At 38.4% G+C, this 14843-nt stretch overlaps 2 protein-coding genes across 4 annotated transcripts in view; one reads left to right on the top strand and one right to left on the bottom strand.

Moving 5' to 3' along the window:
• GCA (grancalcin) overlaps positions 1 to 14843 on the top strand; it is a 216414-nt gene that overhangs the window by 144034 nt on the left and 57537 nt on the right. The gene's annotated exons all lie outside the window — the stretch shown is intronic.
• IFIH1 (interferon induced with helicase C domain 1) overlaps positions 4204 to 14843 on the bottom strand; it is a 35596-nt gene continuing 24956 nt past the window's right edge. For all 3 annotated transcript variants that reach the window (XM_063116475.1, XM_063116476.1, XM_063116477.1), the window contains 6 exons: positions 12838 to 13094; positions 10280 to 10429; positions 8933 to 9094; positions 7845 to 8035; positions 5126 to 5219; positions 4204 to 5005 (listed from right to left, as the gene is read on the bottom strand). In XM_063116475.1, the coding sequence (XP_062972545.1) occupies positions 4820 to 5005; positions 5126 to 5219; positions 7845 to 8035; positions 8933 to 9094; positions 10280 to 10429; positions 12838 to 13094 (1040 nt within the window). In that variant the 3' untranslated portion in view covers positions 4204 to 4819. The remainder of the gene's footprint in view (positions 5006 to 5125; positions 5220 to 7844; positions 8036 to 8932; positions 9095 to 10279; positions 10430 to 12837; positions 13095 to 14843) is intronic.

Below are 14843 nucleotides of genomic sequence, written 5' to 3'. Positions count from 1 at the left end.
TTTAACTTCTGTGATGAAGTGGGAATTTCCCCAGGTTCTCTATATATACAAATGATACCTGCTGAAATTCCCTTTTCTATGCAACTGTTAAAGATACAGGAGCCCTGTCCTCCTTTTCATATGGTCACCCAGGATACCTGAGAGAGCACCTTCTCCTTTACCAACCTGCCTGGTCACTGAGGTCATCCGAGGGCCTGCTCCTGGTGGTTCCACCTAGATCCATCCTCCGACTGGAATCCACCAGGGGAAGAGCCTTCAGCGTGGTGGCTCCCCTCCTGTGGAATCCCCTGCCTCTGGAGGTCAGGCAGGCTCCAACCTTGTACTCCTTTCGGCGCCTCCTGAAAACATCTTTATTCCAAGAAGCCTTTCTTTAACATGCAGCCTTGGATTTCTGTTTTTTGCTTCTTTTTAAATGATGTTTTAACTGTTTTATTCTGTTTTTATTTTCATTTTATCTTGTACACTGCTCCGAAATTTTTCAATGGGGAGCGGTATATAAATATTCTAAATAAATAAATAAAGTAAATAATAATATGCAAAAGAGCAATGGACAAGATTTGTTGGGGGAGGTCTTTCTGGTAGAAATAACAATACTAAGCTTTATTTTATTTAAAATATTTCTGAATTTCATCTCCACTCATTGAATGCTTTAGCAAAATGTTAACAAATTATATAGAGAGAAATGCATTTGAAGGAAGCAAGCAACTTAGAACGGTATACTTAGCATTTCTATTTATTTAGCACATCCTAAATGTTCAAAAGTGCTTAGGTGTGTTATCCACTGAACCTTAATTATTGCATTTCGTCTTCCACACAGCTATTGGTAATGTCAGAGGCTTTTAAACAGGGTTATGCATGTTGGCAGACTTCTAAACACAGGCCAGCAATGGGGGGGGGGGGGGAGTTTCCCAGGAAAGGGAGGGAGGTGGAAATCTACAGGCTGGCCAGAGAACACTGAATTCAGTGTGCTTGAATACAGGACATTAGGTCAATATTTTTGTCCCCATATTGCAAAAGAAAATGATGGCTGGTTCTAAGGTCATGTCAGTTGCTAGCTCATAAAAAAACCATTCGTAGCTAAGATCGGATTTTAACCAGGGGCCACTTTAACATAAAACAGATATTCTACCAGAGTGATTACAAGTGAGAATTCAATAGCAATGAGAACTAGGATTGATCTATTCACTGTAAGCATTTAATAGTAGTCTTTGGCCCTGTTCAGAAGACACCTTAAACCATGGTTTCTACCCACAGTGAATAAGGAAAAAGCCTTATTCACCATGTTTAAAGCTGTGGTTTAAGGTGTCTTCTGAATGGGGCCTGTGAATATTTGAAATAGCTAGGACCTAGATTCATCAAAATCTCTTCCAAACTGAGTTCCTGCTCACACGTAAGTAGAAGTCTATCTACAGGTCTATTTTTCTTACCTCTCCCAGCTGAGGAACAATTTTATCGAGTGTCTGCTCCCAAGGTCTTAAAATGGAGGAAGGCCGCCTTTCCTTCACCACCATACTGAGCAAAACAAGCAATCTCTCTCTCTCACACACACTTTTCTGTATCCCCCTTTTGGCAAGGAGGCTTTTCATACAATTCTTCAAGAGGCTTCATAAGTTTGTGGGGTTTGTCTCCCTAAACTTTAATGATACTGCATCAGTTCACACAACTGCTGCAGCCCACCATGGCTTATTTAAACCACAGCCATTGGTCACCATTGCTTACTGTGTCCTGCCAACCGAGGGAGGGTGGCTTATGCAAAGGTTAAACAACCTTTGCATAACCTGGGCTGTTTTAGGGTTTTATGATTCTCTCATAAACCACCCTCACTGGGTTTGCACAACACAATAAGCCATTGTAACTTCCTGCCATTTCTTGGATATGCACAATGGCCAGCAGTTGCCGGCTGTGGCAATCATATGAACCTGGTCTCTGTGAGCCACTCATTAGATTTCTTAATTTTCAGCTTTATCTATTTAACCAGCCAATTTTCAATTGTCTTGCTTGAGTATTAGAGCTTCATTTGACATTGCAGAGGTATGCATAAATTCAAAGAAAGTTAATTTGGATTTCTTAAAAACAAATATTGTTCAATTCTCTCCAGAAAGCAATTATAATAAACTTAGGGGTGAGTTGCAGTTCTTGTTAATCTCTCAAACACAGTAGAGAGTTCCAATTTGGCCACATTCCCCAAAATGCAGTTGCTGGGGTGGTTGTGTTGTGACATTACGAGAGCCTATCTTTCTTTGAAGCATGATTGATGAACATGAAGAGTGAAGTTTCTTGTAATAGTATGACCGAAAACAACAGTGATTTTGCAAAATAAAGAAGGCACACATGGTATATAGTGAAATTGTGCAAGAACACAGGGAAAAGAATGCTGAACAAAATATTTGTATGTGTTCCTATAGAAAAGAAGCAACAAAAAATATGGGTTGATGCTGTGAGAAGTGTTCCATCTTTAACGACAGCCTAGAAATAATTTTAGATAGATTAGATAGAAAGGTGTTCAGTGAAAAATCAGTATTATTTGCAGGTCAGGACCATTTCAGTGTTACTACAGATAATGTATGAAATGTTTATTATCTTCCAATATTGTTACTTTATACATATTGTTATTTGTAGGGTGACCATATGGAAAGGAGGACAGGGCTCCTGTATCTTTAACAGTTGCATAGAAAAAGGAATTTCAGCAGGTGTCATTTGTATATATAGAGAACCTGGTGAAATTCCCTCTTCATCACAACAGTTAAAGCTGCAGGAGCTATACTAGAGTGACCAGATTTAAAAGAGGGCAGGGCACCTGCAGCTTTATGAAGAGAAAATTTCACCAGGTTCTGCATATATACAAATGACACCTGCTGAAATTTCTTTTTCAATACAACTGTTAAAGATACAGGAGCCCTGTCCTCCTTTTCATATGATCACCCTATTATTTGTCTTTCCCTTTTTAAAAAGGAGCGACAGCACAGAGAAAGGTGGGTGGAGATAAACTGTAGTTGCTATACTCTTTTTGCGTGTAATTTTGGAAATACCTGAAAAGCTTGTCAGGGAGGATGGTGAAATATCTCTCCCACCTTCACACACACACACACACACACACACACACACACACACTGAAGGGAAGGAGAAATGTCTTGAAAATAAAGGGAATTCTTAAATTTGATGTAGTAACTCATGTCTGAGGTAAAGTAGATTAGGCCTATTCCCCACATAGGCTGCCTCATCTTAGTGTAGTGTGACTACTTCTCTGAGAGTGGTCTCCTTTGCTTGTTTTAAAAACAAGTTATGAAACAGAAATTGACTAAGGGACAATTTTGGGATGTCATAGCCATAGTGAGTGAAGTGAAAGAACTAATTAGTTGCTTTAAAAGGGGCAAGGAAAAAAGTAGTCCTGAATTTTGTTGTTGCAAATATAACAATAATTTTTAAAAACCCATAAAAAGGGGGGACACAAGAGAGAAAACAAAGAAGAAAGAAATGTCCTAAAACATATTAATACTGAATAATCATTTACATCACCCTTAATTAAAAAAAAGGAAAGAAGTATCTAACACTTCCTTTTCAAATCTATATGTTAATATAAGCAATTTTAAATAAGCACCTATAGGAGACTGATGGATGTAGGAGATATGTTCAAATGCAGCAAGTACAGTAAGTAATTCAAAGACATTTGAGTTCATTTCAGATTCCTCTGACATCCCTGACCCTGAAAAGACTTAATAGCACTTTCCCAGTCTGTACTGGTCAGGTTGGCACTGCAATAGTGTTTTAAGGCAAAAAATTGCCACAAATCAGGTCTGAAAAAGACAGGAGGACAACATGGAAAACTCTGTTAACAATGATGTCTGAATTGTTTATAAAGACCAAATAATTTATGTCCATTCCAGACTAAATGGTTAGTGTGGAAACATCCTAAGTGAGTGCAAGAAATCCAAATATGCAAGTGCTAAAATGTTTGCACTTTCAACTCTCTTCTTTATGGGAGAACACATTTAAGTTGTTGCACTAGATCTTTTCTTTTTCCTCAAAATGCTCAGTTAGGAAGCCCAGGACATGTCTAGGGGAGGGCATCAGGTGTGGGTGGGAGTTGGCACTATAGGAAAAAGAGCTTTCATGAACTATTCATTTTTTTCCTTTCCTTCTGGGAATGTATCCTTAATTCACTAAAACATCGCCCCCCAAAAAGAGAAGAGAAAGTCAATATCATAGATTTACCATTTTTTATTATTGTCATGTAGAAATTGCACTTCAAACAACCTAAAGTAAAAAATGTTATGTAGCTGAAATACATACATATTAATTTCACATTGGGTAACAAAATAATTGGGGAAAATGTTTTTGCTTAATGCTTCTGTAGTTTGGTGAATAGGTTCCATATTGGCCTTACAACTCTCTGGTCTTCTTGTCCCACCAAAGACAAGCACTGTAGGTTAGAATGCAAACCACCATGCAAAATAATTCAACACTAAATACTGATTTTATTCACACTTGGTGTTCTCCTGATGCTAAAATATTTATTTTATATATTTAAATTTTTTCTTGGTTGCCATTCAGGGCAAAGCCCTGAAATATATCTCATAGGGCTAATGTAAACATGCATGTATAACACACAATATTTCTTCTCCATCAATAACTCACAGCTAACTGCATAAACTGCCTCCATTCAGAAGTATGGAACCTGACGTGATCTGAAAGCTCTTGTCCCACAGGCATCTTATAAGTTGATGTTTGGAGTCATTAAGTCATAAGCACACTTGTGTGAATTTGGCCCCGGAGCCCACAGAATGTGAAAAATTCTGCCTTTATATTCTCTTGGGCCTTCTTAATCTTCATCACTGGACACATCCTGTTCTTCAAATCTGAAAGGTGGAAACTTAATGGGCAGCTCTCTCCATCTGTTGTAGATATTCTTTGAGCTATTTTTCTTGTCTTTGAAAACAACCACAAAATTTTTTATTTTTAAGCAGGGTAGATCTAGACCTCGGTGCACCATCATATTTCCCCAAGCCTAAAAATAAATAAATATATATATATAAGAAAAGTGACATTTGAATAAAATGATCATTGTTATTAAGTATGTCCTAAAATAAAGGACACCCAAATTAACTCAGTGATAAGAGACACTTACTTGTCCACAATCTTTGCAGATAATTTCCCCATTTGTTTGATAATCTGCTTCTTTTGCTTGCAGGGTCTTGTTTTCTCTTATGATATAAAGGTCCCTAAAAAGTTTGAGAAATAAGAATTGAAGTGTACAAGAAATTATAACCTGGTGAATTTCTGTTCTTCTCATAGGCATGGAGTTATTCATCACAGAAAAGTTTCCACATTGGATAGCAGGTAAGCAGGGCCAAGGACTTCCTACAGTTACAAAATCCCCCCGGATTCTGGGGATGGCGATGGGTGGGGAAAGACCCACTGCAACAAATCCAAAGCCTGAAAAGACTCAGTTCTGATCACACCGGCTGTTTCTAGCTGAGCAATGCCCAATTTGGAGTGCTTTACTGCAGAGGTGGACAGACTTTGGCCTTATGGGATCTACTTTGTTGTTTACTGGAACTATAAGGTCAGAGGCAGGTGCAAAATAGCGTGGGGGTGGGAGGAGCAGAGTCAGTTAGCTCTCCATAAGCCATATCTATGCAAATACAAACCTACATCTGAATTACTATCTATCAGGGATTTTAACAACAACAACAAAAATCAAAGTGGTCAGTAGAGATGCATAAAGGCCCGGTGAAACCAACAAATGCTCATATGTTACAGGTGAGGAACATTGAATAACTAGCATATGGGCAGCCAAAGCCAAGACAGGCTTTTAGGTTTATATTTTTTTTAAAAAAATTAAAAATATACAATAACGACAACACATCAACTCAATACCCTACAATAATAACCAATAAGGAACAAAAAAAGAAAACTACTCAATACAATAATCTAATAATAATATTAACAGCAATAAAAATGATAATAATAAGTGCAACCCACCCCCTGGGACCATTATTCTCCATTCCAAAATTGTAACACATATTGTAACACCCCTTCCCTTTTCCTAATACAAATTTAACAAATGGTTTCCAAATCTCAAAATCATTCTGATTTAATATTCCTTTCTTAACTTTCATACACTCCATTAGCCTATCATTAATAGCTATATCCCAGACTTCTTTATACCATTCTATTTTATATTCCTTTTGTTCTTTCAAATTCCTAGCAATTATCAGTCTAGCTGCTGTTAGTAAGTTAGTTATGAATTCTTAAATATCTTTTGCCAAAACTTCTGAATATTTTTACAATCCCACCACATATGAAAATATGTGCCTATTTCCTGACACCCTCTCCAACAATTTGCAGAATGTTTCTTATCTATCTGGTGTAATCTTACTGGTGTTAAATACCAACTCCATACTAATTTGTAGTAATTTTCTTTTATTCTTATCGACATACTCTTTAAAATACGTTGATCCTATATCTTCCCCCACTCTTGACCACTTAACTGTCCTTCCATATCTTGGTCCCATATCCTTTTAATATATACTTGCTTTTCCATACTCAATAATATCTTGTACACCACACTCATTATACCCCTACCAACTAGCTTTCCATTTTTATTTTCTCTTTGTAAAATCAACCTTTCCATTTCTGTAATCTTTTTTTTGTTTATATATTTTTTTAAAAAAATTAAAAATATACAATATCCACAACACAAGACTGAGGCTTTTAAAATAAAGATTTCCCATGCTATTGTTACCTATTGGAAATCAGTAACCCCTGCTGATCTACTGCAAGTCACCCGAAGATCTACCAATAGATGCCTGCCCCTGCTTCACTAGACCTCTCTGCCTTTGCCCCATTCTTAGAGAGTCAAATTTGGCTGCCACACTCCCTCCAGGCTGCAGCAAGGGGAAAGCTGTCCATGTCCAGCATGTTGCATAACGCAGGATGGCCACGTACCCAGAGGATGCCCTAGTTGCCCCATCCTCATTCCTTCCTGGATATAGTAGGTCGGAGACAATGAAATATAGGTAGGGAGAAGGCCACCAACTACTGGCTAATGCAAAGCTTATTCAGTAATCCTTTACTTCTCTTTTACAGTTTTATTTATTTATTTATTAATATATATTGTTCAGCTTCTTTGAGGAACTCTGAGAAAATTCTTCCTTCCTTAACCATGCCAGAAAGGTGACTCTGTCTGTGTGTGTGTGTGTATGTGTGGTGATGGCAGTCCTACCACCTCAGGAAGTGCTACACAACTGCTAAAATTAAGCTACTAAACTCTAATAAACATACAGAAGTCTTCTATACATACATTTTATTGCAAAGTGTATTCATGTGTACAAAATATGTACTGCCTAAAGGCTAATGTGCAATAAACAACACTGAAAGATCTAACAACTAAAATGCACGTATGTCATGTTGGAATGAAAGGCACTAAGTTCGAATTTCCTGAAAAGGTGAGTGTATATTTTTAAAGAAATAACAGACTGACAAAGGAAGCAAAGTTATGGACATCCAGTAATATCCTGTTCCATTGAACTTCATTAGGTACTGCCATTGAATAACCAAGGTTCAGGATAACCAAGGTTATTCAATGACCCCTATGTATGCACACTTCATTTCCCCCCAAAAAGTAACATCAGCTGCCTAAAAGCCAAGGTCTTCTCAAGGGTTATATAACACTGAATAGGACTGTTATGTTGAAGGTTCCACTTGTATCTCCTATTTCCTATCGAAATGGATGAGGATTTAACAGAAGGAAGGGTGCTGTGTCCTCTGAGCTATAAAGCCCTGGTAACCATACAAGCACTAACACAAGCCCAAGATAAAATAGGTGACATGACAATACTTACGCAAATCCCTTTTTGACACTGATGTGATGCATGTCATCAATAACCTGGATGTCTTCTCCTGAACATTTTTCCTCCGTGCAGTTTTTGCAGAGGAACGTAATCAAGGATGGGTTTTCCTTGTATGTTTTACACTGTTCTTTCTTAGCTTTCATTTTTAGCTCCATTCTACTTTGTAACTGGAAGCCTCGGATCTAATGGTGAAACAAACACACAAAAAGTTATCATCTGCCAAGGTGCAAAAGAGGTAAACCTTATGATTTTTGATGTTACTCCAAACTTCAAAAAGTTCATTTTGGGAAACTGAAACAAGGGTCATTTAAAAATCACACTTGTTTTTCTGACTACTGACTAATTGACCAGAATACTTAAAATCTGTATTATGTTGGTTTACTTCGTTTAGCTTTGTTTATAGCTTTAAGTTTATAGGTTGCCATTATAACTAGCAACTCTTCCTTTCTCCTGCTTTGCAGGAGAATATTTTGAAATAAACCAGGGGTTGGTACTGATTCTAAAAATACAAGAAAACATCTGCTCCTATAGTTTTTCCCAGGGTCAAACTAACTGCGATAGTGGCATTTTATATGTTGTTCATTTGTCTTGGCCCTTTCATGTATATCAGGAACATGAGGCCCTAATGGACTCTTAACTCCCATCAGCCACAGCCAACATGGCCAATAGTCTGGGATGATGGGAGTTGCAGTCCAAGATCCTGAAACATACACGTTCCCCATCCCTGCTAGTATACACATTTATTATTTTTATATATTGTGCAATCTTATTCATGTCTACTCAGAAATAAGTCCCATTGAACAATGGGACTTGCTCCCAGGTAAGGCTTTATAGTATTGCAGCCTCAAAGCTTTTTTATTCCAGTTCCATACCCTGATATATACTATAAAGCAGAGAGTGGAGTTTTTTCCTATAGCCCTTTCCAATTTACCAATTCACTATTCCTTATCCTAGGTGCTTCCTTCTCAGCCCAGAATACTTTTGGTATTGGAGGCAGGCTGAGCGATCCCCACTCTCTGCGTTATATGTGAGTGGAGCACCTAGGATAATACTGACCACAACATTGGCACAGGCCGTACCTTACGTAAATACTGTTCTTCAGACATCTCTTGGACACTCCTAATTGCTTTGTGCATCATTTTCTCACGGTACATATTGACATTTTCACGTTCAAGAGCTCCTGATCCACCCGATGCCACAAGCACGTAGGTACTTTCATCCGCTCTAGCTCGTCCACGAGCCTTGAATAGACAGGAGACAAAAAATAAAATACAGGATAAGCACAGGAGGCTACTTTATGCAGAGTCAGGCCACTGGTCCATCTAGTCCAGTATTGTTGTCACTAATTGCCAACAGCTCTCCAGGATTTTAGTCAGGATTATCACCTGGAGATGCTGGAGCTTGGATCTGGGGGTCTGCATGCAAAGCATATGCTCTACCACTGAACTATGGTCTCTCTCACAAATATATGTACCAACAGGAGATGTTGTTTCTTTTTTTCCTTTTCCTGCTGAAAGGTGCCATATTGAATCATACTATGTATTTTCTTTCCAATGAGAAAAGCCAGATGCTTCCTAGAAGCCTATAAGTAGTTCATAAAGACCACCCTCCAGAAAGTGGTGTTCAGAGGCATAATGACTCTGAACAGGGAACTTCTGTTTAGCTACCATGGCTAACCTCTTTAAATTTGTTCCCATCCCTTTATATTTAATTCAAATAGCAGCTGGGGTGGGGAATCCAGATTGTGAAATGGGTTATTACCATCTACTCCTGTGCTAACAGGAGCTCCTTTGCCACAGTAGCAAAAACATACAGGGAACACATATCTTTACAGAGCATAAAATCAGACATAACATACTTGTGGGTTGACACAATGGTGGTGTTTTAAGATATATTCAGAGTGTTAGGATCTTTTATAAAGCTGTTACTGGGTGAATTTTTCATTGACAATAGTTAGAATAATAAAGAAAAACATGGGCGGGAAGGTGCTGTTGCATTCACGTCCTGCTTGTGGGTTTCCCGTGGGCAGCTGGTTGGCCACTGTGTGAACAGAATGCCGGACAAGATGGACCCTTGACTTGATCCATCAGGGCTCCCCCTTAAGCTCTTTTTAAAAAACCCAAACCAAAAGTAGCCCAATGAGGAATGAGCATGCTCAGTGGCAATAAAATGGTGAGTGTCTATTAGAAGAAGAAAGAAAAACTAGAGGACAGGAAAAGGAATGGGGTATCCTGTAACAGGACACGGTTTGCTAGGTAGTTAGAACAATGAAAAGGAGCACTCTGCACTGTTACCTTTTGTTGGAGGTTCCACTTATCTTGTCTAATAATGATTTTTAATAACCAAATTCATTTCTCTATATAGTCTTTAAGATCACAAAACAGAACCTCTGGAGGAAAAAAATCTGAGCATTCAGATGAACATACCTGCACCATAGCTATTTCATTGGTAACAAGTCCGTAACGTATAACGATGTTACACTCTGGAATATCCAGGCCTTCTTCTGCTACAGTAGTAGCAATAAGTAGGTTGACTTTTCCAATGCGGAATTTTTCAATCACTTCTTTTTGTTCATTCTGTGGAAACCAATTGACAACAAGTTCATTCTCTGAATGAAAGCACATTCCACATCCACACACAAATTAGACGATTCCTTTAAGTTCAGTGAATGGTTTATAAAGTTTTTGCACTTATATACCTAACATTATTTCTGAACTAATGTACAAAGGAACCCAATTTTCAGTTAACATATGACAGTGGAAACTTTCTGAAAAGTATGGAATAGTAAAGATTGACTCTCCTGCAACAGGACAGTCTAACCCAATAGGGAAGGAAGACCAAATTCCCTATCCAGAAGATGCCCAGGAGAAAAACAAATACAAGTTATTAACCACCACCACCACCCACACACAAATACAGATTCCAACTGAACTAGACATCAACATTATAAATCCACCTCAAAGAGATACTAAAACTAGAAAAAATGAGTTGCTTACAGTTTCTAAAATTTTATGTTCTTAAATTTTTATAACAAGATAACAAAAAAAGATATGTTGTATACATACATAATTGAGCCATGCAATTAATTGATCAAGGGTAGGCAACCTGGTGCCCTCCAGATATTTTGGATTCCTTAATCCCTGACCATTGGTGATGGGAATTATAGTCTAACATCTGGAAGACACCAGACTTTCTACAGCTGCAATAGCCTCTTAAGAGAATGAACATCCCTGAAGATGGGCAGACATAATTTGTGAGGAATGTTGTAGTCAGTACAGGCCACATGGGGAACTCACAAAGGACCTGATAAGATACACACACATAAACACGCACACACACCCACACACCTGATGTTTGGCAACCTTGTTCTAGAACTATAGGCTGTACTATGTTTGGCACATGATTCAGATGTGACAAGCTTTATGTACTGTAGTGGGCAAAGCAACTTGTACATTAACAAGGATGACAAAGGAAAGTGGTTTTTTAAAAAAGGTAATATCCTTGGAAATCTAGGCCCAGGAAGAAAAAACAGAGAGAAAAGAAACAGACACCTTCTATTTGTAATAGAATGACTCATAATGTTTCTATAAGCATAATAAAAGCACATTGGTTGTTTCTAGTTTTTATACACAAATGCAAGATGTCTCCATGGAACCTACAAAAGTAAAACAAAGGACAGGAGTTTAATTGTTTAAACTTTGGTAATCTCTTAAACTTTCACTGTCCTTTTGGAAAACACAGCTGACAAACATAGTTATTTATGGACAGCCTAGGTACAAGCCAATGGAGACATCTAGTCTATGCATTGCATTGATAATAATAGGAGTTGTACAACAGCATAGCTGTTTCACATTAGCAGGGCTTCATTTTATATATCCATCTTTTTATCTCACCATTCTTCCATGGAGTGGTATATGGAGATGGTGGGGTTGCACTATTTTTAGGGATGGGAAGATTGGAATTAACAAACCCCACTCATTTCACTAATGCTTTTCTGGATTAGGGGCCTAGCATCACATGCCCCTGACCATTATTTAGTAAAGATACTATTATTATTATTATTTGCAACTTTTAATTTCATATTCATCCCTCTCTACTATCTAGAACAACCCAACTGAAATGACAAACACAGATCAAGTCTGATGACATTTATTTATTTATTCAATTATTTAATTTACAATATTTATATACCACTCCCCATTCAAGAGTTTCAGAGTGGTGGACAAATCGAACAAAAGAATAAAAACAGAATTGAAAAACATTTTTTAAAAGAAAAGAAGGAAGCCTCATTTCTATTTGATCTAGCAATGGAGTTTCCTTTTTTTCTGGGCTCTTGCTCATAGGGAACATTTTCTTGGCTCCTAGAAATGTACTTGATTCTGAAAAACTTTTTGAATCTTGGGTCTCCTCTAATTCCAGTATTCTGAGGGCTTTAACGAGTAGGAAAGAAACATCCTGGGAGAGAAATTTCAACCAGAGACAGCCTCTATTTCCCCTTCTGTAGTTTCCGCTCCCCTTTAGGAAGCTTGAAAAGGGACCTTAATTCGATGAGGGACAGCATGATGTCATCTTCTAAATGCACGAGAGAAGAGCTATTTCACCATGCAGGGCACTGATACCTCATTAATCGGCATCTTCTTGCTTATTTACTGGGGACACTACTTAAACAGAGGTGTCAGGTAAGCAGGGACCCAGGCTTATAAATAAAAGACTTAGCATATTCATGGTTTATCTGTAATTTCTATCTTTAGAATGTATCAGAATAGTCTTGTTCTCAGGAGAACAAAGAAGAAATGAATAAATAATTATAAAATACCATTTTTTGTGCATATTTCAACTAATTTCTGGGGTTTGTTCAAGCACCAAGTCAAATGGCAAAGATCAGAGGGAGTTAAGATTTCTGCTCCAGTTATTAAAGTACATGTTCAATTCGCAACTACATGGTAAATAAAATCTGGCAATGTATGTCACCGTTGCTTTTTACCTGAGTCATGGGCTTAAATTCACTATTATGTCCAGCACCGATAAGGTAGTGAGCCTTCACTCCAATGTCTTCAAATTTGGGGTTGTCTTTAATCCATTGACAGAGGGCAAATGCACTTTGCCGAGTCTTTGTGAAAATGATTCCCCTTGCTTCATTTCCCTTTGTGAACTCATTCATTAATGTTAGGCGCAACTTTGACAGCTTTTCGTTTTCATATTGTTCGTTGGTAGCTAATTGTTGCAGCTCCCTCTGGTTGGCTATTAAAATACCAGAAGTCAATGAATCACTTAAGTAAAAAGCTTTAGGAGAATTGCAGAGTACATACACCAACATTTAATATATGATCACAGGGGCTAGTTTACATCATAAATGAATAGAAACTGAGTAATGATGGCTAGGAAAAGTAAAGTAACAATGGAGTTCATTTATTTATTTATATCCCGCATTTTCCCCAATACTGGGACTTCAGGCGGCTTTACAAAATTAAAACGTATAAAATAGAAATATACAAACGTTACAATAGAGTTAAACCAACTGTAACATTAAAACATTTTTTAAAAAACTAAAAGGCAAATAACAACAAAAATTCCAATATTCCCAAAGGCTTGCCAGAACAAAAAAGTTTTTGCCTGCCTCAGAAAATGTGGCAAGGAGGGAACCAGTCTAGCCTCCCTGGAAAGGGAGTTCCAGGGCCCTGGAGCAGCTACCGAGAAGGCCCTCTCCCGCGTTCCCACCAGACGTGCCTGTGATGATTGCTGGATTGAGAGAGGCCTCCCCTGAATATCTCAGGGCATGGGCAGGTTCATATGGGAGAATACGGACTTTCAGGTTGCACATTACATTAAACTGAGATTCTGTGAAACTGAAAGGAAATGCTAGCAAAATCCTCCACCCAGCCATGTGGGAGGAGAGGGGAGTGCATGCAACTGAAGGGTTCACTCAGGCTCTTTCCTGCTTGTGTGATATACCACTAAACCATGGTTGTCCACACTTCCGTGTGAACCAGGCCAGTAATAGTAAACCCTTGTGATGTTCCCTGTCCACAGAAATCCATGGCATACCTCCCAAATACATTTTAGGATTGGGGATAAAATAGGCAAGCTCATACCTCAGGGTGGGCAATTTGTGGCCCTCCAGATGTTGTTGGGCTACAACTCTCATCAGCCCTAGCCGGCATAGTCGATGGTGGGAGATGCAGTCCATCATCATCTGGATGGTCACAAGACACTTATTTGTCAATACCTGATAAAACTGCATGCTTTCAAAATGGATAAAATGAATGGGTAGATCTGTGCGCAGCTTGAAAGGTTTCATTAGCAAATAAATAAATAAATAAATAGTGAATAGGTCAGATGTTCATTTCTGAATCCAGCCTTGCCTTTTTATTGCTAGATTAATTTGCACACATCCTGAATCATAGCAATGGAAAGGTGCAGACCACTGGTGTGTGTGTGCGTGCGTATGTTTTTAATAAAGGCTTGTACTTTAGAGGAAAGGCAGCTGTGCTTCTTGTTAGTGAATCTTTGTAACAGATGTCCTTTATTGAATACATGGGGGTGTCTATATAGCACTGCTTTAACAAATGATGCCCCCCAAAACCTTTAGCATCGCTGCTGCTAAGCAGCAACAATAGGGTTATATGGCAGGAGTGAGCATGGGCTATCCAGCCAGGAAAATTTGCAGTGCCATTGTTACATGGCAGCAATGTGCAACAAACATTGAGTGACTGAAAACCTCCAAAAGCATTTTTTTTCTGGCAACTCTGCACAGCATTGTAGCTTTGAAAGCTTGCAAATGCATGGCTAGGTTGCTATAGCTCATTGAATTTATGGATTATACATAACTGTCCTTACTTTCATTCCAGAATGAGACTTTAATGTCGCCACGGTGGCCATTACTAAATAGACACCTAGAGCCGCCCCCCTGCCCTGTATTCTCACGCCTAGCCTGCACTGGGATCTGCCTCCTCGCTACGCCCACTCTCTTAATCTGAGGCCACCATTGAC

Source organism: Elgaria multicarinata, chromosome 2 (genome assembly GCF_023053635.1).
Source record: "Elgaria multicarinata webbii isolate HBS135686 ecotype San Diego chromosome 2, rElgMul1.1.pri, whole genome shotgun sequence".
NCBI lineage: Eukaryota > Metazoa > Chordata > Lepidosauria > Squamata > Anguidae > Elgaria > Elgaria multicarinata.
The sequence above is the reverse complement of the archived record's forward strand: the minus strand, read 5'-3'. Positions and strand labels throughout refer to the sequence as shown.